At 58.7% G+C, this 23,566-nt stretch overlaps 6 protein-coding genes across 6 annotated transcripts; 5 read left to right on the forward strand and 1 right to left on the reverse strand.

Moving 5' to 3' along the window:
• Positions 1-866: 866 nt before the first annotated feature.
• SLS55_007058 (uncharacterized protein) lies at positions 867-1,972 on the forward strand (the record flags this gene model as incomplete). The annotated part of the gene is made up of 6 exons (XM_066778482.1): positions 867-982; positions 1,042-1,075; positions 1,127-1,342; positions 1,392-1,446; positions 1,502-1,753; positions 1,845-1,972. 6 exons carry the CDS (start codon positions 867-869, stop codon positions 1,970-1,972), a joined length of 801 nt encoding a protein of 266 aa, XP_066630919.1.
• Positions 1,973-7,717: 5,745 nt separating this feature from the next.
• On the forward strand, positions 7,718-8,650 carry SLS55_007059 (uncharacterized protein; the record flags this gene model as incomplete). Its single annotated transcript, XM_066778483.1, has 2 exons — positions 7,718-8,213; positions 8,274-8,650. The coding sequence occupies 2 exons, from the start codon at positions 7,718-7,720 to the stop codon at positions 8,648-8,650; spliced, it is 873 nt and encodes a 290-aa protein (XP_066630920.1).
• A 405-nt stretch (positions 8,651-9,055) lies between these two features.
• SLS55_007060 (uncharacterized protein) lies at positions 9,056-13,406 on the forward strand (the record flags this gene model as incomplete). Its single annotated transcript, XM_066778484.1, has 3 exons — positions 9,056-9,062; positions 9,336-9,342; positions 9,854-13,406. The coding sequence occupies 3 exons, from the start codon at positions 9,056-9,058 to the stop codon at positions 13,404-13,406; spliced, it is 3,567 nt and encodes a 1,188-aa protein (XP_066630921.1).
• Positions 13,407-13,816: 410 nt separating this feature from the next.
• On the reverse strand, positions 13,817-14,337 carry LSM5 (RNA-binding protein lsm5; the record flags this gene model as incomplete). Its single annotated transcript, XM_066778485.1, has 6 exons — positions 13,817-13,855; positions 13,909-13,975; positions 14,031-14,058; positions 14,116-14,154; positions 14,208-14,264; positions 14,313-14,337. 6 exons carry the CDS (start codon positions 14,335-14,337, stop codon positions 13,817-13,819), a joined length of 255 nt encoding a protein of 84 aa, XP_066630922.1.
• A 420-nt stretch (positions 14,338-14,757) lies between these two features.
• On the forward strand, positions 14,758-19,080 carry SLS55_007062 (uncharacterized protein; the record flags this gene model as incomplete). Its single annotated transcript, XM_066778486.1, is given in 2 exon segments — positions 14,758-14,766; positions 14,779-19,080. 2 exon segments carry the CDS (start codon positions 14,758-14,760, stop codon positions 19,078-19,080), a joined length of 4,311 nt encoding a protein of 1,436 aa, XP_066630923.1.
• A 597-nt stretch (positions 19,081-19,677) lies between these two features.
• SLS55_007063 (uncharacterized protein) lies at positions 19,678-21,467 on the forward strand (the record flags this gene model as incomplete). Its single annotated transcript, XM_066778487.1, has 3 exons — positions 19,678-19,827; positions 19,876-20,976; positions 21,045-21,467. The coding sequence occupies 3 exons, from the start codon at positions 19,678-19,680 to the stop codon at positions 21,465-21,467; spliced, it is 1,674 nt and encodes a 557-aa protein (XP_066630924.1).
• Between the last annotated feature and the right edge of the window lie 2,099 nt (positions 21,468-23,566).

A 23,566-nucleotide genomic window follows, 5' to 3' on the forward strand; every position in this document is an offset into this window, starting at 1 on the left:
CAACTCGCTGCCCATTGACGAAAGGCCGCCGCCCGGCCTCTGACGGGCAGCGAGCCCCGGTGCCTGGCCGCGCGCTCGCTGCCCACGGCGGCTCGCAGCCCCGCCGCCGCGGCCACCAGCTTCCACTCTGCTCTGTGCTCGTCAACCCAGCCGCGAGCACGCGCGACACGACCTGAAGACCAAGCCCTGCACACCAGCCAGACGTGCGCCTGCTTCTGCCTGCCCGCCACGCGCCCGAGCCCGCGGTTGCAAGCCAAAGCCTTCGTCCGCGCCCTCAACACCTCCGTCTCGCGCCCATCAATGCTCCGCCGCTCCAGCTCCTCTCCGCTCCCAGGCCACTTCCGCATGTTGTCGCCCCGGCCGCCCGTTACCTGACATCGGCAAACGAACAAGCAGCCCAGCACACCGCACCGCACCGCACACCACCGCGCCAGCCGACGCCTCTCCGCCTCCTGCCACGCGCCGCCCGACTGTCTATGGCCCGTGTCTCCTGCTGACTGAGAGATCGGGCCGCCTACTTCGCTTCTTGCGCTCCGCGCTCTGCAACAATTGCTCTTTTTTAAACTTTTAGTGTCCCGGTCTGGTCTGGACCAAGCCACACTTTTGCCGACCCATCCTTACTGCTTTTGTATCCATTTCCATCTGTACCACGACCTCCCACCCCGACCTAGAGTCGAGACCGCGCCGTCCTGGCTACTACGCGCTGTCGTGCTGCTGCACCGCCCTCCAGCCGCCAGCGCCGCCGCGAGCCCTGGCCGTCGACTCTCTGTCCTCGCCGTTCGGCGAATTCCGCTCGAGCAAGGCCTCGAGCTCCGCATAATCCCTCGCATCGCGCTGCCGGGCCACCCCAACACTCGAGGTTCTTCATGACCGACTTGCGCCAGAAGCTGGAGCAATTGGGCCTGTCGCAGTACCTCGAGGTCTTTGTCACCGAAGGCTTCGACACATGGGAGACCGTCCTGGACATAAGAGAATCCGACCTGTAAGCCCGAATTTCCCGATTGAGAAATTAGCGACAAATGCTCACGTTTGTGCCCACAGCGATTCTCTCAATGTCAAGCTCGGCCATCGGAGGGTATGCTTGCCCCGTCGCCCGCCTGTCCCGCCCGCGGCTAACCCAGCATAGAAACTACAACGTGCAATTGCCGAGACCAGAGGAATCCCTCTCGAACGCCTCGAGCGCGCAGTGCCCAGTTTGCCCGGCGCCCCCAGTGTCGATGGCTCCTACCGCAGCGACGACTCGGCCTCCGAGACCAGGTCGCTCAACCACCACAAGAGGGCCGAGCCTCCCTCGGGCAACACGGGCGGCACCACCAAGCGCAAATATCGTCGGCATCCCAAGGTGATCATTCTCGCCATCTCCCGCAACCTTCGGCTAACCGCTACTGTAGCCGGACGAGAATGCGCCAGAACGGCCAGCATCAGCCTACGTGATCTTTTCAAATCGTACGCTTTGGGCTTGAGGCGACTCCTTGTACCGATTTCGCTGACTTGGACGCAGAGACAAGAGAATCACTGAAAGGGCAGGACTTGAGCTTTACGGAGATCGCCAAGCTTGTGGGTGAACGATGGCAGACTCTCTCTCCCGGAGCACGAGAGGCCTGCGAACGCCAAGCCGCCGCTGCCAAGGAAAAATACTACGCCGAGCTTGCCGAGTACAAGAAGACCCCGGAGTATGCTCAGTACCAAGAATATCTAGTTGAATTCAGAGCCAAACACAACCAGCAGCAATCTGGTCAGCACTCGCCGCCCCGTAAATCATCCATGGCTCTTCCACTAACCGCTCCGCGAGAAGGCAAGCGAGCCAAAGTTGAGCCAGAAAACAGTGCCACTCGAAGCGGTAGTCATGACAATCTTGACCAATCCTCCCGTCGAAGAGTCTCCGACGCCCACTTCGGCCAATCCCTTGTCCACCACCGGTCTGGCTCCAGCCCGCCCGCAGGCCCCTATCGCGCTGGCGGACGCATGCTAGGTTCTGAATCGACGTCCCCTGCCGCCTACTCCTTTTCCGGCGTGAACTCGCCAAGGATTGCAGGACAGTATTCTCCCCCATCTGCGTCACCAACTTCGGCCACTGCGTTCCGAGAGCCTGACTATTCTCGTCAATCGGCCCAGCCGATAGAGTCACGAGAACGCCTTCAGGAATCCCCTTATGCGACGCATGCTGGATTCGGCGTCTCCAACGCCGGCACCACCCCGTTGACGGCGCCCTCTACTACCTCGCTCTATTCGACCCATGCTCCCAGTGATCGCGACCTCCCGTCTCGGCGGCTCCAGCGCGAGCCATCTTCTATACCATCTCTGGTCCATGAGGACACGAACACTACTAACCAGTCTTCCGAGAGCGGCGGCTACGCCCCCAGTCACGGCAGCAACGGTCCACCCATTACGCCCTACACAGGGTCGCTGCTTCCCCTCGCGGACGCACAGAAGGCTCACCGACTATTGCCGCAACCTGTACCGTCGTCGCTATCAATCCAACCATCACCTTTTGATCAGCGGCCGGGCTTACCACCACAACCACCAACAAAATTTCCGACACAGGCTCCACAGCCTGACCTGCGCCAGTCTTCGTCTTTGGCCGTACTACTGCGGGCCGGAGAAATGGCGCGGGAACGCGACACCGACCCTTTCGCAGGAAGAGAGAATCCACCGTAGTCGGGATCACAGTTTGCTTCGCGTTTCATGATCTTTGGATTACGACATGGCCGATGCTCTCCCTTTCGGCTTTGTGGCGCTGGGCCCTTTGTTTGTTGCCATAGTGAAGCACCCAAGCGCCGCTGCCGAAGCAGGGACCAAATTATATTCGGGCATCGGCTACCCTAATGAAACCCACCGCTACCACGACACTCCTCGTCTCATCAGCATGTTACGGAAGGTTCCCCAGCAGCGGGGCCACGCCGGTTTTAATTTCAGGAGAATCATTTATCGTTCGGCACATTACTGGGATGGCCTCTGTCCCCGAGCGTTTAAAACAGCATCTTGCGGGAAGGCCATCCCGCGGAGGACACGTTATTTTAGTTACTTGAAGGGGCCAATCGTTTGTTTTGGTTTCTTCCGAATTGCAGAATCAACCAGGTACTTTGTGGTTCTTTTGAAATGGCTTAGGTTTTTCTCTTTCCGGTCCCTTCTCGCTTCCTCGCGAATCGATAAGGCAAAAGAATGGGAGTCATCTATTCCACGAACAGAGTAATCACGACGAAGCCCCGCGCAATGGGGGCTTCAACAGGCCTGACGCACGCTGGGGCTGGCCCAAAGTCAAGACCAGATAACACCAGTGCCGGCGGCGTCGGGCCGCAAAGCCAAGCTTGAGTGTGACGAGGGGTGCTCTGTGCAGGCTCCAAACGCGGGCTCGAGACGATAAGCCGATGAGCTGCCGTAAGCTGTGGCAAGGGGGAGGTGACGAACGGTTGGAAAAGCTTGGGGAGCACCGTGGTGCAAGACGGTGTTATCCGAGAGACAGCCTCCCCTTGCCCGCTACAGTGTGCAAGCGGTGATTTAGCTTTCACCTCTTGGCCTATTTTGGAGTCTTTGTCTGCAGCTTTCACGGTTTCTTGCAAGGCCCGCCCTTGCTTTGGAAGCCTGTGACACTGCAGAGCATGGCTCACCCTCCGGCCTCCATACTCTTTCCTTTTTCATCAATGTTTATTTTTTCTTTTCCTTTCGTCTGGGCAATGCCGATCCGGCTGACTACCGGCCGATTTGCCCTGACATGTCATTATTCTGGCCGTCTGATGACAACATGTCCTAGCCTCCCGCCTGGACGATTCACCGCTCATCGACCGCTCGCAGTAACCAGATGGTGTCGGAACGATTTCCGATTGTGGGGTGATGAATCATGATGCAACCAGGGTGGTGCAAGGGCCTGGACTGGCCACGAAGGCTCTGTCTGTGGTGAGAGGAGATGGTGGCGATGGCGGGCTAACAAACGGATCAGAGGTGGTGGTAGTTGGACCGCGTTCAACAATCGGGCACTCCACCATCATGACGCAAACCTTCCCGGATTGCCACAGCGTCGCCATTCTTCTTTTCCTTTTTTTTTTTTTTCCTTGTTGTTGTTCTCGGCAATTTTCCGATCAACACGCCATCTGCCGGCGGGTGCGGAAGGGGTGCGGAAGGGGCCTGCTCGCGCTATAGCCGCAAAGCCGCCACAACCAGACCGTTAGCACTAAAACCCGCTATTCTACGCCACGCCGCGCCATCGCCTCCGCATCGCCGCCGCCGCCGCCGCCGCCGCCGCCGACGCGGCGGCGCCAACGCCTCCATCCCCCTGCTTGCGTGTTCCGGACCCCCCACTTCCTCGACGGTGGCGGTCAGTACTTGGGAAACGTCCGCCTTTCGGCCATTTCTCATTTCACTCACCACCATCTTTTCCCCAATTCTTGCCATGACGATGGTGCTTCTCACCCCCGCGCTTGTTTCAGCTTCGCCTCTCTTCACTCTCTCTCCGCCGCGTGGAAACCTTCCCCCGTCTCTGGTACGCTAGGGTGTCAATTAGCGAGGGCCAAGAACTTGAGAGTCGGTTCAAGTTTGGGTGGCGCCGTTTGATGGACGGAGATTTCGCCGTGGTGGAGAGGGAGGAGGGGAAGGGACTTGGCTTCGGCCAGGAGACAGGAGACGGGAATGATCGGGATTGTGGGCTGGTGCTGGTGGAGTTTTGATGGCGTTGATGCTCTCCTCCCCGTCTGGGAGCATTCGGCGAGGGACATAGAGGGCGGAAAAGGAGGAGGAGGAGGGAGCGCGTGAGCCAGTGGCTTGTGGGAGAGAGCAAGCAGAGTTCACGCCAGTCCGTCTGAGGGGATGGCGCCGCGGAACCGTCTTTTTTTTCTTTGGTTTTTTTTTTCTTTTCTTTTCTCTTCTTTTCCATTCCTTGTCTATTCTTCATATTTCCTTCATGAAAAGCCAGAAAAGCAACAATTTGGGAGTGGTGGGTGGGCATGATGTGGTGCCTTTGGCATTGCGGTCAAATCTCATCCCTTCTCCCCCTCTTATATACTCGACTTCCTACGGTTAATCTCACCGTGTCCGTGTTTATTTTGTCGCACAGTTCTTCCACTACAATCGGGGAGGTTTCTTTCTCTCTCTGTCTCTCCTTTTTTATTTTTTATTTTTGGCAGGGAAACCAGGTACTGCTTTGCCTTATTTGGTGACCGCTCATCTGCCATTTGTTGGTGGTTGTGGCTGGCAGCAAAAGACGCAAAAGCTAAATCTCTAAGAGAAGGGGACACCGGACAGCTTTCACACCCCCTTTGGCTCGTGCATTGCATTCCAGTGCTGTCCTCCAGGTATCGTAGATTCACTGGGAGGCTGTGTAGCATGTCGTTCCCTTCTTCTCCAAGCCTTTGGGGCTTTTCTCTCGCCTCGGCTGCTTTTGTTGGTGGTTGTTGCGGCAATTGAGCGTTGTATGTAGATGTTGATATGATTATACACAGCTAGGGGGCGGGCTAATCGAGTAAGCGGGAGCAAGTAATGTAGAGCAGCCAAGTTTAGTCTAGTACGTAGAACGATATATCATTGTCTAGATTCCTACATGCACGGCTCTCCATCCGTCAAGCATTGCAGCCGTGTCAGCGTGGCTGACGGCCTTGTCTCCTCCTCCAACGATTCCTTCTTGCACCATGGTTCGATCACATCACAAAGGCTCGAGATTCGGTAATACGGCGTAGTACAACATGCCCGAAGCAGAAAAACGATAGGCAGGGCGCATTGCCTTTTACTCTCGCGCCCGCCCCCGGGCATTGGCCAGGAAGACGGGGCCGGCACGCTGCATGGTCATGCAGGGAGAGAGTTCAGCCGTGGATTAGCAAAGCCAAATCGAAAGGACTAAAAAGAAAGCGCGGGCGGATGAGCACGCATGCATTGCATTGCAGTAGCGCCAATGGCCAACGCGAGCCCGCGGCTTTCGTCACCCCATTCCCCCGCTTCGGCTCGCCGGTCTGGACTTTTTGCTCTCCTGTCGTTGCGCTTCTTCCGACCTCGGCATGCCGTGCACGCACACGCGTCCTATCTGTCTTTCCCCATTGGCGATGGGGCCGTGGAGCTAGGGCTCCTTCTCCGCGTTTGGGCTGGGCGAAGTGCGGGCCTAGATCAAACATGTTGCGGCTGCATCTTCGATTCACGGGGAACACGGGACGGGAATGCAGTTGCGGGTTTGTCGGACGCGATATGTCCGCACGGTCAATGAGGCGGTGGTGCGATGTTCTTGTTGTCCTGCTCCCAACATGACAATGAGAAAGCGAACGAGTGCGCAAACAAGTAGACATCATCGGCGATTGCTGTGCAGCACGGAGGCAGGGAAGACGTCGTGGTGGGAAATAAGACGGGACGACGGACTGAGCGCATTGACTGCCATGTAGCACCGTGTTTCTGTGTTGCCTTGGGGAGACAGAAATTAGCCGATCGCACATCAGCCCATTCTTTCTGGGATTGTGTGGTTAGACATCGGATTGTCAGGCGGCAAATTAGCTTTCCGCCTCGACATCTCGATAGCACAACGGTCTGCGGTCCACGATCCTGATCGGGCGAGGGCCTCCTGGACAGTGTCCAGAACGGCAGCGCGGCTGGAGAACCCTGGTGGCTGCCGCCATGTGCCAGGCCGGCTGGAGCGTCCCGGATCGGGGCCCGGGCTTCCCAATCGAGGCGGCTCGTCTTTGGGAAGGTGTTGGCCGCCGATCGGAAACCCAGCGCGGTGTTGCTGATGCTCGCTTGCCACCTGCAACTGCTGTCGTGCGACGGCTGGCTGTAAACACCCCCGGGCTTTGGTGCCCTTCGTCGCGGGCTTAAGGAACCGGCCGTGGCCGCCCGGTGGCTGCGGCGTCGGGACCAGCTGGGATTTGCTGGCTTCTCTCGTCGCGTTGGTGGCGAGCCAGTTGCCTATTCCTGCCACGCCCGCACAAAGCAATGGGTGAATGGGTGCAATTTTCCTTGCTGCCTGTGTCCGTGTGTCGCGCTCCCTGTCGGCTGCTCGTCGACGGACCAGGCGACCCGCAAATTCGCATAGCACTCGTACGATTGTTATCGGCGGTGGGCAGAGAAGCTTTTAGCCCTGGGCACCTTGGGCGATGCGCGGCGGGCATGGCTGCGTGGGCAATGCAGGTGCACGGCGCCGGTGCCACGCTGCCTGCCTAGGTTCGGATGGCAGGCGGTTTTGCCCGCCTCCACGGATGCCGAGGGAAGGCACGCCTGAATGCCTGGATGCCTGGATGCCTGGATGCCTGGATGCCTGGCCGCCGACTTGCTCCTGCTACCCCTCAACTCCCTCTTGTCTTTCCAGAGCCTCTCGCTGCTGCCGCTGCCCTAGCTCCCGCAATGACGGCAATTCCCTCCGCAGAATGCCACCCGCCCGTGTTTTCCTCTCGGCGAGCTCTGCCCGCTGCGCTCGATGACATCAGCGCCGGCAGATTGAGTAGGCGCGCTGCGTCCATCATGCATACCCTGCTATAGGCGTAGGGAACAGACCGAGCAACCGCACCCGCGAGCCTCCTTCTCCATCGCGAACACCAGCCTCGCCCCTTCTCCCGCCAACGAGCCGTCCTCCAGCTGGGCTGCATCATAAATTGTCGCTCCCCAGCCTCAACAACAACATTAACATCAACATCGTCATCGTCATCATCATCGTCATCATCAGCAGCAGCAGCAACAACAGACCCCGTACTCGCAATCTTCCAATTATTGAAGTTTGCAATATTTACACGCGAGATACACACATAACAACCAAATGGCGCAGCCACAAGAACCACGCCAGCTGGTGCACCTGCGCAACCTCGAGGCGGCGGACCTGCCACCGCACCCGAAGATCAGGGCCCCGGAGAACCACAACGTCCAGCTTCACGACTTCCTGCAGAGGGTGCTGAACGACGGTGTCGATTTCGCCGACAAACAAATCCCGGGGAAAACGAGCACTGTCATGGCCTCGAAGCCCTCCAAGGCCTCGGTCGAGGTGCTGAAGAGCGAAGTCAGGAACGGGACGACAACGGAGCAGTGGGTTTGGCGCAGGAGTTCGCATCAGAATAAACAACATTTCGGAACGGCGACTTTCGATGAGTTCGATGCTAACCTGAGGGCGGGGCATTCGGTCAATGAGGTGGAATGGGCGCCTACGGTTTACGACGCACACATGGTGGCGAGTTGGGATCAAGAGATTGCAACTATAAATGGGACTGTGGAGCAAGGTGGGGATTTGGGGGGCACGTACACGGACGTCACAATGCATGGTGAGTTTCCAGATTGGACGACTGAGGCTTGGTGTTGGCTAACAGGCGCGATTCCCGCAGTCTACGAGATGTGCCACAACCCGTCGTCGCTGGCCAAGAACCGCGTCTTCCCCGTTGTCGTCATCACTGCAAAGACCGGTTCAGAGGGGTTCGTCGTGATCCAGATTCCGGTCGATTTGTCGATATTTCCGCGTGGCGATGTAATGTACACCAATGATCGGAACCAGGACGAGAAAGACACGGATCTGAAGAGGAGGGAAACTATTCAAGGCATGTATGTATCCGTTGAGCGGGTCACAGTGAGGGGCGGGGAGGTCCAGTGGGTAATGGCGACGGCGAGCGATGCGAAGGGCCATGTGCCGAAGTGTCTGCAGAAGACAGCTGTGCCTAGGGCTGTGGTGAAGGATGTGGGATCGTTCTTTGCATGGCTGAGGTGAAGAACAGGAATTGGGCAGAGGCTGCACATCTGGAAGGGTGATGCGCTCTTTAGCAGCCATGGGATGAGACAGGTGAATTCGTTGCATTCTTCGCTTTAGAGATACCACTAGTCGTTTGTGTCGAGGCTGATGAGGAGGATAGAGCAGTAATGCAATCACTCGCAGTTTGACTGATGTGCAACTAGGATGGCAGTTGAGCTCACGGCACGGTGGGCCCTGATCGACGTCTTGTCTCGAAGGAGAAGTGGATGCGGGTTGGGCCATGGCTTGCGCCGCTTGACTCGTGCCCCAAGGCGGAACAAGATACTAGTATCGCAGGACTGCTGGCTGCGCCCCGCGTGTCGATCCGGTAGCGCGGGCGCGGAGCTAGCCGGCTTCTGCTTCTTGGCTGCAGTTCAGCCTCACATGCTCCGTCCACCTGAGCAACCCGCCCACTTCTCTCTGTTTGCCGGTCGCCGCGTGTCTTTTGTGCAAGCCGTTGTCTGTTCGTCGCGCTCGCTGCCCCGGCTCCATCGCGCCTCCAGGTGCGCAGCCGCTCGCGACTCATCGATGCCCCGCACATGACGGCTGCCTGGGACACTGCCAGCAAGAAATGCCAAGCGAACGGGTCCAACACGCCTACGGGCTGATCCAGAAGACGCTGCAGCAATCCGGAATCGTACACAGCGCCTCCAAACAGCACCAGGAAAGCGGTAAGCACGGATGGGCTCCCTCGCGCGCGCATCTTATATAGCTAACAGCACGCGTCCAGCTCCTAATCCATACGGATACTCCAATGTCTCTCAGCAGACTTCATGGCAGCAGGCCGGGCCGCCCCCGCCCCCGCCCGCGTCAGGCTATGGCCACAACGCATATGGAGCTTCGCCTGCCCCGGTATTGCTACCTTTCTACCGTTGGCTATAGTCGCTCTCTACTAACGAGACGGTCGTGGTAGCCGCCAGCCACGTACCACAGCCCGCCCATTCCGCCACCATACGGCCTAAATCCTCATCATCAACAGTCGTGGACGTCCAGCCCTTCTTCCCACCCGTCCGCATATGCCCCCACGCAGGGCTACTTCCCGCCCCCGCCTCCACTTCCTCCCAAACCCCAAGACTACAGTGCCCATCCACCGCCTCTTCCGCCTCGTCCTGGAACCCAAGGCCCTCCTCCACCAGACCAGGCCTCCGCATGGTCGCAGCCCCCCGCGCAACCCTTCCACAGCACGCCCGCGTTCCAGACCGCCCCACCAACTGCCCACCCTATCTACCAGAAATACGGCCATGTCCTGCAGGATGCTGCAGCAACACCCGGCGCCCCGCAACACCAACAGGCGTGGCCGCAGCCTGGACAAGGTGGCTACCAGGACATGTACACCACAACCCCTCAGCAGCAGATATGGCAAGCGCCAGCTGCGCAACAGCCAGCCCCAGTCTCTCCTATGCAGCATAGTCAACAACCATATGCTACCCCACACACTCCCGTCAACCAGCTTTACTCCCAACCGCCCCATGTATTCCAGTCCCCAGCCCCTCTAAACGTACCATCTGTCAGTCCTCCCCCGTACAACTGGGCTCAGCCACCGTCCGCCCAAGCTGGACCTGCGCCCTCGGATTACTTCCAACGCAACGAAGGTTCAACAACGCCTCAGCCGTATTACCCAAGACCGCCTTCGCAGAACAACAATAACACTTACAATCCGCCAGTGTCGCCGCCAGTGCCTACTGTTTCGCCACTGGACAGCCGCCAGGGTTCGGTTGCCGCTTCGCATCCTGGGATGCGTGACCGCCACGATACCGTCTCGAGTATCTCGACTGCACCTGCGCATGAACGGCAGGATACCTTTTCTACCGTTTCGGCATGTGAGGAAAGACCGCTGACGCCGAAAGCTGAGCCCAAAGCTCAAGCCGTTGGTGATGTTGGTAGTCAATGGACCCAATCTGGTGCGAACACAGCGGCCGGGTCTTCGGCCTCAGCACTTGGGTTTGGAGGACCGGGGGGCTGGGAGTACTATGCTGCCCCTGGGGAGGAAGATGACGAGGAAGAAGAAATCACAGGTGAGAGTAAGGCGGAAGCGCAAACCAGAATGGAGGACCACGCGCCTGTGTCGCCCGTGGAGCTACCAAGTGATCCGCCGCCCTTTGCGATGAAGCCAACAGCCACAGAGGAACCGAATAGTGGTCGTGGCGAGGAGGATAATATCTTTGAGTTGCCTGCGGATTTCGTCATGGAACCGAACGGCAAGCCGGACGGTTTTGCAGACCAGGACGCAACCGTTATTCTGCCAAAACCTAGCACCCGGTACAACAGAATCCCACGACCTCAGGACCTCATCCCGGATCTTGGGCCGTGGTACGCCAGCTCTCTTGAGCGCTACATATCAATGCTGAAGACCGAAGCGTATGCTTCTTCGGACGAGCAGAGGGCAGCTGCGTTTATGGAATTTGTGGCTACGGAGTCCAAGGCGAGAGGCATTCCGTACTACGCTCAGCCGCCAGGCGATGGCGCACAGCAGGAGTCAGGGAAGAATGGAGAACGTAGGCCCAAGTTGCCTTTGGAAATCCCACCGTCGGGTACGGCGACTGAAGTAGAGGTCCAATACAGCCCTGGCGGCCGACCAATGTTGCGGGCCAAACAAAAGGATAGCCAGAACACAGCAGACGAAGGGACGACACCAGTGCCTGGAAAAAGCCAACAACAGGCCTACAAGCCCTTCCGACAAGGTCAGTCCACTGCCGACAGCGGGTCATCAACCCCCACCACCAGCTCTGTCACCGCAAACCAACAACGTCAGTACAAGCCCTACACCCCCGGAACTCCCACCGTCGAGGCAATCCGCAGGGACAGCTTGCCGCGAAGGGAAAGCTTTCCCCGCAGAGACAGCTTTCCACACCGCGCGTCGATGTCTTCACCGATCAGACAGGAGCACTCTGAGACGTTCTTCCCAGCGCCTCTCGCGCCGCACGGGAAGCGGGACAGAGCCGCTTCGAGTTCTGCGCCGCAAGCCGCGGCATCCACAGTACCGCCTGTCGAGGAGACATTGATGCCGGAATCTTCGCTCCCCTACCCTACGACACCCTCCCACACCCCGCCGCCGCCGGAGCTGCCGACAAAACCACCCCCTTCAAAGCTCGCACCCGCACCGCTCGCCCTGTCCTCACTATCGTCCGCGAGAACCGCACCAACGACGGGCGCCGCGCATCTCCGAGCGCTGCTCGCACCGTCCGCCAAGCCACCAACATCCTCATCCTCCCCTTCTTCGAACCCAGCCACCCGAATCGAAACCACCCTCTCCACCCTCCCCTCCCTCCCCGCCACCAAAGCACACATCGCAACCCTCAATTCCTCCTTCTCCTCCTCCTCACAAGTCTCGCCCACACAACAAGCCAAAACCCTCCACGCCTCCCTCTCCACCGAGCGCGGCGAACAACAGGTCCTCAACGACATGGCCTTCGAGGCCAACGAGCTCACGTACCCGCAGCTGATGGGCCGCGACGAGGCGCTCAAGCGCGAGGATGCGGAGAGGGTGGCGGCGGCGGCGGGGGAGTTGATCGATAGGGTAGGGAAGCAGTATAGAGAGTGGGAGGAGGCGGTGTTTGCGGGCGTATACGGGCGGGTGAGGGAGGAGGTGGAGAGAGGGGTGGAGGGGTTGGCGGTCGTGGAAGATGTCGGGGCAGGGGCGGTGGGGGCGTTGGAGGGCGGCGGTGGTGATGATGGTGCGGCGGCGGGGCTTGTCAAGATCAATGCCCGGACGGGCGAGATCCAAGGGCTAAAGGCGCCAGCGCAACCGCCCGCTTCTGCTTCTGCTACTGCTACTGCTGCTACCGGGACTCACGCGCCAGCCTCCGTTTCCCAGACACTCTCGGCCCTAACAGTGCTCGCAACCTCCACCCGCGCCCTCCTCACCCTCCACGCCCACATCTCCGCGCGCCACGCCCTCCTCGCCGCCACCGTCGCCGACCGCGACGCACGCTACGCAGCCGCCGAGACGGCGCCGCTCGAATTCATCGTTGCCTTTGACGAGTGCGAGAACCCGCATCCGAACAACAACAAGAACAAGGCCTCGTCCGGGAATAAAGAGAAGGATGGTGGTGCACGAGGCAACAACGACGACGACGACGACGACGACGACGACGCCCGCAAGAAGCTACTCCACCTACGCAAACACTTCACCGCCGCGCGCCTCGGCGCGGCGGCGCGGGCGGCCGCGGACGAGGAGGTGCGGGCGCGGCAGACGTGGCAGCGCATCGAGGGGTGGATGGCGGCGGGATCGGCGGCGGCGGGCAAGGCGATGGAGAGCCTGGGCGCGGCGGTGAAGCGGGTCGATGATGGCGACGGCGGCGGGCAAGGTGGGCAAGGCGTCGGCGAGTTGTTGGACCGCGCGGAGGCCGTTGTGGGGGAGTTGGCGGGGCGCGCCGAGGCGTTGGTCCGGTGCTTTTACGAGGCCGAGGTGGTGCTCAACGAGGCCGAGTTTGCGGTCAGCGTCGAGGAAGCGAGGATGGCGGTGTTTGAGAAGGCGGTCGCGAGGGGGGATGACGGCGGACCCGCCGGGCGGTGGGGCGAATGGGAGAGGGAGGCGGAGTCGGTGGTCGGGAAGTTGGAGGAGGAGCGGAGGAAGGAAGATGGGGTCTTGAAGGAGGAGTTGGAGTCGAGGCTGCGGGTAGTTGACACGGAGCAGAAGGCGAAGGCAATGGAGGTGGTAAGGAGGGTCAGGACGAGGGTGGTTGGGAGAGAGGAGTTTGGGGATGAGGATCGGCTTGTGGGGTGGGTGTCGTGATGTACATCGGTTTTTCCAATCGCTCCCTGTCCATGTTAGCGGAAAGTTGAGCAGCCTTCCTTCAGTCCGAGGCGCTGTTTGAATGAAGTAGGAGAAGAGGCGGTATCCACCCGGGCTGACGAATCAACGACTTTGTACCTCGAGGCTCACTTATGTGAAGTATCCAAAATGAACAAGCGGAGAGCACACGGGATGGCAAAGATAGCATGTTGCGGACACATGCGAGCCGGCGCATGGAATCGTCACGTACGAGATGGTGTGTGTTTACTGCCAAGTACAGGTTCGATAGACATCACGTCAGGTTACTGATACGGCTGTGAATTCTCATTGCATTCGGCCTTCTTGGCGACTTCAAGGGCGCGTACGACGCAGCATAGTTCGCCGACAGCACAACGCAAGGGTCAGACGGCTCATGCGGCGGCAGTGGGGCCTTCGCCTCCGGGAATCAGCTGTGCAAGGTCAGCAACGCGGGGCCACGGCTCAGGCGGGGCGGGCATGTCACCATGCAGATGTTGTTGCCGTTGAGCAGGATCTTGGAGAGTTTGGCCTGGTTGCCCTGGTAGTCGCTGCTATGGCGTCAGCACGTGAGCGGCAGCGCCGGGCGGCACGGGGAGCGGAGCCTACAACTCGGTGACGTCCTCGAGGACCATGTCTGGGCAGGACGTCAGCTACGGCATGGGCGGCGGGCACGGCTGGGCGGGACACGTACTGACGTAGTCGTCGAAGCCGAGGAGGGTCCCGCTGAACTCTGGGGAAGGCTTAGTCAGGCGGGCAGGAGCACGAGGCGGAGGAGAATCGAACCCTTGTCGCCCTTCATGACGACCCAGATCTTGGAGCCGACGCACTTGTCGATCAACTCTGGCGCAGACGGTCAGCGGAGGCGGCGGGGGCGGGCGGGCGACGCACCCAGAGGGAGCAGTTGCGAGGCCATCGCTGTGGAGAAGGAGGCTGTTGGGGTGGACAGGGTGCTGGCGCGGCGCGGGTCGAGGTTGATGGAGGAAGATTGGCGTCCACTGCGGCCCGGCACGCGCGGACTGCTCACCCGCCGCGCCGCACTACCCACACACCAACAACACACCAACATCGTCCCCTCCTCGCGTCGCTGCGCCCATGGCACAATGACTCTCGCGCGCGCAATTGGCCGGGCACCGCGCCCTGCCGCCGCCCGCACTTTGGCGGCTACTTCGCCGCCGCTCCGCGCTGCCTGCGCAAGCTCGCTCCGCCTCTCGTGTGTCTTCTCCGACGCCTGAGTCGCCCGCGCTGACAGTCCGCCGCCAGGCTCTCACACACGCGCCACTTTCGATCCACCTCGCCTTCGCTCTTCGACGATTTCCACGAGGCCGAGCGCCTCATGCGCGCCGTCAGCCATAAGAAAATTGTGCAAACCCAAGAGAAAAACAAGCGGGAAGCCGAGGCGAGGGCTGCGCAAGCCAAGGCGAAGGCTGCGGAAGCCGAGGCGAAGCTCAAGCGGGAAGCCAAGGTGAAGGCTGCGCGAGAGAAGGAGAGGATCGAGGCGAGGCTCCGGGTACGGATGCGGCCATGGCAGGCTCTGGAAGAACCTGTGCAGCTCGCCGGATTCGAGCTGCGGCGTCTGCAAAGTGAGCTTGACGCAATCGCAGCAGACCGTGCCGCTAGACACCAAGCCCTGCTCAGGAAAAGAGATTCGCTGCGAAGTGAAACGTGGCAGGCATTTGTCGACCTCTGCCACGCCATCGACCAACAACTTGACCGACTGAAGAGGCTGGTGTGGGATTGTCACCACGATTTGCAGCACATCAAGGCCGCGCAAGCTGCCGCACGTGCAGCGCAAGCTGCCGCCCGTGCACGTGCGGAGCAACGGAGGACAGCCTTTGCTTTGAAAGTACACACGAGAAGCGTCAAGTCGGAAATGGTTAGCACCATGAGCTCGTTGCGCTGGACAATAGCGAATGTCCTCGAGAAGGGCCTTAAGCGCTCAACACGGTTCCTGCGGACGTTGGAAAAACACTGCTCTGACATCGTCCAAAGCCAACAAGACATGACGTTTCCTCCAACCATCCGCCAGCGCCTTGTCTCCCTCGAGGACATGTACGGCGTATTGATTCTAGATGTTGACAACCTCCTCTGTAGGCCGAGGCAATCCATCATGCCGCGTTGGAATACAATAGCGGGTAACATCTCTGACACGACAGAGGAAATCTCTGTTGCGATACACATATGGGAGGCTCACCGCGCTAGACACGTATATGAGCAGATCGACGAAGAGACGCAGTATCTCGTCGATGGATTGTTCGAATTTGACACGATGACTCGCGAATTGCATCGGGCCTGTTCCGCTCAGCACGACCGGCGTCTTCGGCAGATTAGCGCAAGAATGGTACTTATCAACAAATGGATCCAGCAGCAATCGTACAACCTTCGCACGAGACATGAGATAATGGACCATCTCAAGAAGAATGATCTCGGCGCCCTACGGGATTTCCGCATCATGAGCTCTATCCACCGTACAAGCAAAAGGGTGACTGTGTTCAGCACCACCCGCTTCGACGTGCTGGAATGGTACGACAAATACCGCAATGAAATCGACATGCGGGGCTCCCGGAGTGACTTGGTCGACGCACTGTATGAATACGGCCGACACTGGAGCAAAGTCCGAGATAAAGAATTGAAAGAACTTCACGAAGAGGTAGAGCGCTACTGGGAAGAGCCCGATGGTCATCTCAAGCTCGAAAACGCGCGCGAATGTCTCGTGGATTACGCCAAGGAACGGTTATTCGAGCATCTCGAGGAGACATCGATTTTCGAAGAAAGTGATCTACTAACATTCTTCAGCCTTTCCGTCATATGGGACGTGATGCGCACGTGGCCTGAAGAACACTTGGAAGCTGGCGTGGCTCTCATCCAGCACCAAATTAAGATCCTTACGGCACAGTTCGCAGCAGCCATCGACAACGACAGTCGCGAGTCGTTTGCGGCGTATCTGTGGGATTGCAGACAAGTTTTGGAAGAGGCAGAGACACTCAAGGACGCCAGAACGCGAGAGCAACGCAGCTTGTTAGAGCAAGCGAGTGTCTACCATGAACCGCGCTACTACCTGGACAAGAATGTGGCTGCGCAGAAGGCCACGGAGGAGAGAAGCGAGCGCGCGTATTTTTCGTACGAGCTCTATCGCGCACATCTGGAAAAGGACCAGACAGAGCAAGTGCATCCAAAGCTGCTCTATCACACAAGCCATGTGACCCATCATGAAGTGCTCAAAGGACTCAGAGGAAAGTTTGTTGGGTTCGATGTAAGGTGGAAGTCAGAAGCCCAGCCTGAGGACGGACCCAAAGCCAATACTCCACTCTTGATGATCGCCACGGACTCGACCATTCATCTCCTCCATCTCGCACTGCAATCGGATCTGCAGCCGCTGATCTTGCAAGACGTGAGGATGCTGCTCGAATCTGAGGACGTGGTCAAGGTGACTGTCGGCGCCGAGGAAAAATGCTCTCGTTTGCAGGAGTTCCTGGGCGTCAACCCCCGAGGCTTTGTCGACTTGGAGGACTTGCACCACCGTGTCCGGGAGATCAAGGCTGGAAAAGACGTATGCCGCTTGCCGCTGGCTCTTCCAAAGCTAACCCGTAAATATCTGGGCCATGGATTGCACCCAAAGGCAATCGATGGAACGGTCGATCCAACGCAACGACTTCGGCAAGCCGAAAAAGAAGCCATGGGCTCAAGTGTGTATGCTTACTTGGCGCTGCAGCATGCTATTGACAGGGAGAGGCAACAACTCTGTTCAAGAGCCCTTGGGCCCTCGGATACAAATACGGATTTGCCCTACCCACGGCTGGGAGCAAACGCAACAGAATCGGAGAGGCCTGAGCCGGCCGTCCTGCACGCGGCCGAACGATGGGTTGATAGCTTCCTGGCCAACTCTGGAGGAGACGACGTCAACTCGGATGGGAGCTCACGTCGCCGCCGACTACTCTCTTATTGCTTGTGGCATTACGGCGGTTTCCACATAGCATCCATAGCTCCAGACGTTTCCCCAACGCGGGCCAACATGCTCCCGGCAGATATTCTGAAAGTGGTCCATGAGGAAAAAGTGCCGTATGACGGAGCACGAGCAGCAAAACTGCTGCAAATGCTGCCCGACGAATTCGTGTCGGCCCAGTACCCAGGAATAGCCAGCGCGGCCAGAGCCGGTGGGAGTAGGACGTCGGCTCTCGAGAAAGAGAGCGATGCTGTGATGGAGGCACAAAGGAGTGCCGTAAGAAGACAGATCCTAGCGGCACGGGAGTGGGCCAATTCTCGACTAAGCCCCAACGCGGAGCGCACGCCATGGAATGAGAAACTTGTGCGCATTTATTTCTACCACCGCCTGTGGCATCACCTCGGCAAGTCCGTGAGTGAGATTCACGCTGAGCATCAGCCCTCAGATCCGCCGGAAGCCGTCGCACTTTGCATCGCCGATGCAATCAAGCTCTTCGACATGCCGCCTAGAGACGAGGAGAGCATGGCAGAGCTGCGGGTGATGCTAGCCAACGACGACTATCTGCCGGACACGGCCGATCTCTTGCCCTCCTCCTCGGCCAGCACCACCGGGCCCGAGTCGCCCGAGGTCGTGGATGGCGACATCCGAAAGCACCGGGCGGCGGCAGAGGGGTGGGCGGCGGCGCAGCTGGGCCGCGCGGAGGCGACAGGCGAACCGCTGCTCGAGGCGTTCGGCGGAGAAGACGGGCGGCGGCACGGCATGCTCACACACTACCGGCTGTGGGACGCTTACGGACACTCGGTCGCCGCGATCCGGGACGAGTTCTTTCCCGGCCCGTTCCCGATGATGCGGAGGAAGCGGTTCGCCACCATCACGGAAGATATACTGGCGGTTCTGGATCAAATGCGGGCGCCTTCGAACGACCGGAGACGCCAGGATCTGCTGGGGGCGCTGCCGGAAGAGGCGCAGCAGCGCTACTGGAAATTGGCCGGCGAAATTGCCAGGAAAGCGGAGTCGAGAGTCAACGATGACGGTGGACAGGTGGGAAGGCTGACGGTTATGAAGCTTGGAAGGCTGAAAATTAGGAAGGTTGGATCCATCACAATAGGGGATATTATCAAGGCCGGACAGGCGGGAATACGGAGAATCATAAGATCAAGCACCGAAGTCACCGATGGTGGACCGGCGGGAGGGCAAAGCACTAAAAGGTCAAACACCGAATTCAGTGATGGTCGACAGCTCAGGAGGGGGTTAAAGGCGAACACGAGGGCGGATTCCGATGCCAATGATGGACGGGCGGGAAGGCGGAGGATCATAAGATCAAGCACCGAAGTCACTGATGGTGGACCGGCGGGAGGGCAGAGCAGCAGAAGGTCAAACACCAAAGTTACTGGTGAACGGGCGGAAGGGCAGAGCAGCAGAAGGTCAAACACCGAAGTCACTGGTGGACGGGCGGGAGGGCAGAGCACTAAAAGGTCAAACACCGAATTCAGTGATGGTCGACAGCTCAGGAGGGGGTTGAAGGCGAACACGAGGACGGAGTTCAGGGTGCATGGTGGTGGACAGGTGCGAATGCCAAAGGTGTGGAGGGAGGCGAGACCGCATCCAGGTCGCACGTGGAAAGAGAAGAGTACAGAGAGCACGGTGGACGTGTCAACAGTGATGAGGATGGCACTTGCTAGTGGGCAAGAGAACAAGGAGGACGGGAAGAAGTGAAGAGGCGGACACGAGGATCAAAACGCATCTAGCTAGAATGCTTGCCTCATGAATCAGGCACGGCGCTGGGCCCAGTATGGCATGTGCTCACGAGTCGGCAAGGTTTCACCGGCCAGAACAAGAATGGCATGCTTCCAGAATCCAGCCGGGCTGCACTAGCGGGGCTGGGCGCGGCTGGGCATACGTGCTGTGCGACGGGCAGATGGGACGCAGAGCAGAGCCGGGTGCCTGGGCGGCAACGGCGAGGTGAGGTGGGCGGCGTGGGGAGCGGGCGGGCTAGCCGTTCCTGCGCTTATCTCCCCCGACCTTACGTCTCTTCCCATTTCCTTATCAGCCAGCTGCTATCTCCCGCCTCTCAGCACGCGTGCCCCGAACGCCGCAGCGCCCTCTGCCTAACATGTCCCTCGGCGGCCAAGACATCAGGCAAACCGGGTCGCTATGTCAAGCCCTTGTCTCGACGTAGTACATAAGCTCCCGCCGCCCTCGCCCTGCCGAAGCCTTCCTCTTCCTCGCCATTGAGCCCCTGCCGACACGCCTATGGACCGCGCTTCCGTCTGATCTCTCCGACATTTCCCTGACACCGAGAACTCCGTCGCCATGGGGAAAGACGTCGAGGCCGTCGACGAAAAGGCGTCGGGCAATGACCTGCCCGTCTACGAGACCAGTTCCCACCGCAGGGGCTCCGGTCTCGCGACCGAGGTCCTCGCCGGCGAGGTCTTCGAGGGCCACGCGCCGTCGACCCAGAGAGTAAGTGCCCGCCTCGAGCTGCCGGACCCGTACTGACTGGCGACGCAGGGCCTGAAGTCGCGCCATGCGCAGATGATCGCGCTGGGCGGCACCATTGGCACCGGCCTCTTCGTTGGCTCGGGCCAGACGCTTGCGAGGGGCGGGCCCGCCTTCATCCTGGGCTGCTTCTGCCTCATGTCGTTCCTCGTCTTCTGCGTCGTCACCGCCATTGTCGAAATCGCGACATGGCTGCCCACGCCCGGCAGTTCCATGAACCTGTTCGGCTACCGCTATGTCTCGCGCTCCATGGGCTTCGCTCTTGGCTGGCTCTACTTCTATTCCCTCGGCATCCTGGTGCCTTACGAGATCACTGCCGCTTCCATCGTCATCGAGTACTGGAACACCCCCGTCAACATCGGTGTGTGGATTACCGTCATGCTTGTCATCATCGTCGCTCTGAACGCTCTGCCCGTCCGCTTCTACGGCGAGACCGAGTTCTGGTTCGCCAGCACCAAGGTCATTATGATGCTGGGCCTGCTCTTCGTCTCCGTCGTCTTGTTCTTCGGCGGCGGCCCTTCGCACGACCGCCTCGGATTCCGCTATTGGAGAGATCCAGGTGCGGCCAACACGTACTTGGCATCAGGCGATACAGGCCGCTTCGTTGCCTTGATTTCGACCATGGTCCTGTCCGCCTTTCCCTTCGTCTTCGCCCCCGAGCTCCTCGTGGTGACGGGCGGCGAAATGCAGAACCCGCGTCGCAATCTGCCAACTGCCGGGCGCCGCTACATTTACCGGCTGATTTTCTTCTATATCGGCTGCGTGTTGTGCATTGGCGTCATCGTCCCGAGCAACGACGAGACGTTGACCGATGGCGGATCTGGTGCTGGCTCGTCCCCCTTCGTCATTGGCATGAAGCGGAACGGTATTAAGGGCCTCGATTCTGTCGTTAACGCCGGTATCCTAATCTCGGCATGGTCGTCTGGAAATTCGTTCTTATACCTCTCCTCGCGCTCGCTGTACGCCATGGCGCTTCAGGGCTCCGCCCCCCGTTGGTTCGGTGCTTGCACCAAGTCCGGCGTGCCCTACCGCGCCGTTGGGGCAAGCAGTCTGTTCTGCGCCCTCGCCTATCTTAACGTTGGCAGTTCGGCATCCGTCGTGTTCAATTGGTTTGTACGTACACCCGCAAAGTGGCAGGGCCCCCTCGTTCCGCAGCCATGTGACTAACAGCATCACTACAGGTCAACCTCACCAACACCTCGGGCTTCATTTCCTGGGTTTGCTGCGGCATCGTCTACCTCCGCTTCCGCAAGGCTTGCCAGGTGCAGGGTATCGAGTCTCAGCTCACCTACCGCTCGTGGGTCCAGCCCTACGGCACTTACATTTCGATGACGGCTTTTACCTTCCTCTGCTTGGTCAACGGCTTTGACGTCTTCTGGCCGGAGAACTGGAGCGCCTCGTCCTTCCTGACCGCCTACATCGGTCTCCCCATCTTCCTGTGCATCTACTTTGGCCACAAGTTCTGCCACATGAAGGAGCCATGGGCATACGCCCCCGAGAATGTGGATTTGCATACTGGCCTGGATCATGTCCTCGCTGAGGAGACGCCGCCGAAGGTGCAGAAGCATAAGTGGATGAAGCCGTTGACGATGTTGTGGGAATAGGGGAGAAGAACAGAAAATGACGGGGCGCTGTTTCCGGAACGCGCATAATAGACCCCGCTCCGCATCCAGAAAAGAGACTTGCAGCGCATAATGTGTGATTCATAGAGCAAACAACAGAAATCTATGCCATGACGGCTTTCAGTTTAGCATGACGAGCCACATAGCCTTCGACTACAAATGGCGGTGCCGTGTCTATTCTTCGGATGGGATGTATGTACGCAGACCGGCGAACGGGCGTCACCACCCACCCCCAAGTTTCCCCACACACTCTCTCGTCATCCACTTTCCGAAAAAAAAAAAAAAACACGAACGGGTGTTCTGCTGCACGTTTACCCTTTCGGTACCCTGATCGTCTTTCACCCTGCTCCCGTACATTTTTACCCCAAGCGGCAAAAGAAGCGGCAGTCAAGCGCGCGCCGCCCCCTGCCAACCACCAACATCAACACCAACTTGAGCGCGCCCGATACTGATGTTGTTTTTTGCCTCGCCGTCGAGCATGGGATAGGTTTGAGGGACGCCAGCGGTGGACAGGCACATGGGGGCTCGAGTTAGAGCCCAGCAAGCGCAGGACCTTACGCGGACGGACGGCTCCATCCAAGTTTCAAACGACTCATCATCATCACCGACCAGATCAGGCGCCAGCCCGCAGCAGACGGAAGAAAGCGGCAATCTTAATCGTAAGCATGGTCCCCACCGCCCCATATGCGACTTTTTGGCGGGAGGGATAAGCGGGAAGTGTCGCGGGGATGGGGGAGGGGGGGACGTTATGCCCGTACGCTTTTTGTTTTCCCCCTTCCCTCTTCTCTCTCCACGCTACTTACTGCAAGTAGCCTGCAGCTGCTTTTTATGTATGTTTCTGTACCTTGCGTCGTTTGCTGTTTGCGGGTAGGTAGCTCCTCCGTGAGCTGTGTTGGGGGCGCATTGGTTCTCGGGAGTTTTGCCTCTTGTAGTGCGGTGTTCCCTACCGTCGATCTGCCTCCCTGCCGGGCCGTGAGGCGCAACGTCGTTGGGGCGGGGCGGACGGCATGTTTTGGGGGTGGAGGAAGCCGCGGCGGCAGCGGTATGTAACGGATAAGATTGGGTGGGTGGGTGTGAGGGATATACAGGGGGAAGTTGGAGCGGAGCCGCCATGCAAGAGAAATGGAGCAAATGCATGAAGAAGCGTGTCCGCCGGGAACTATCGTTGCGCACAGCCTTTTTGCTCAGCATCTTCTCCGTATCACGTCTTCTTCTTGGCATCGAGGCTGTGTCTGGCTGGAGCAGGGATACGAATCGTTGACATTGCTGGGCGAACGCGCCACTCCGTGTGTGGCGTGGAGGGCGGGTGATAGATAAGAGCGGTGGGTAGATATCCAGGTATCTATCTGCTTATCTCCTCCCAGCTTGCGATCTTCCAACCCCAGTTTCCATTGCACAAAGCCGTGACATTTGATTTTGTTCTTTCCTGCTTCGCAATCCTATACTTTCTTGCTCCTATGTCTTCCTTTTCTCCTTTCAACACCCCCGCCCGATTAGAGCACCGATCATTCTCCCTTGCACTTGCCGATCTCAGTTGAGATAGCATAACATACTTGAGTCTCTCCTTCCCGTCACCTGAGCCGTTGCGTTATAGATGGATGTTCTTTGCTTTAATATTGGTCTTCCTTTGCACACTTGATGCTAGATCTTAAATTGCGTAAAAGCGTTGTAATATCAAATTGACAGCAGAGCTAGGTATTATCTTCTAAAATACACATTTAAATTCCTGCTTCTGCTTCAACTTACACTAACCCATGTTAGCTCGCTAGCCAGGACAGAGTAAAAGCTACAATAAAAAAGAAACTGCCCTAGACGATTCCCCAACACCAGTCCGTGAAGAAAAGCCCGCCGTGTAAATGTAGAATCTAATCCATGTATGTAAATCACTCTATAGTTCACTCGGGTAGAAATCTGACTTTAGTCCCTGTTGTGCGATCCACCGTCTCGTCTCTTCCATCAACGTCCGAGATGAGAAGACACTTTAGCATCTAGAAACACCAGAAAGAAGGAAGTTAAAAAGAAAGAAGCAAACCCTTATCAATATCGCGCGCGTGAGCCGCCCGTCTTCTCTTTTATTCTTT

The sequence above is a fragment of the Diplodia seriata genome, assembly GCF_021436955.1.
Source record: "Diplodia seriata strain FDS-637 chromosome Unknown scaffold_7, whole genome shotgun sequence".
NCBI lineage: Eukaryota > Fungi > Ascomycota > Dothideomycetes > Botryosphaeriales > Botryosphaeriaceae > Diplodia > Diplodia seriata.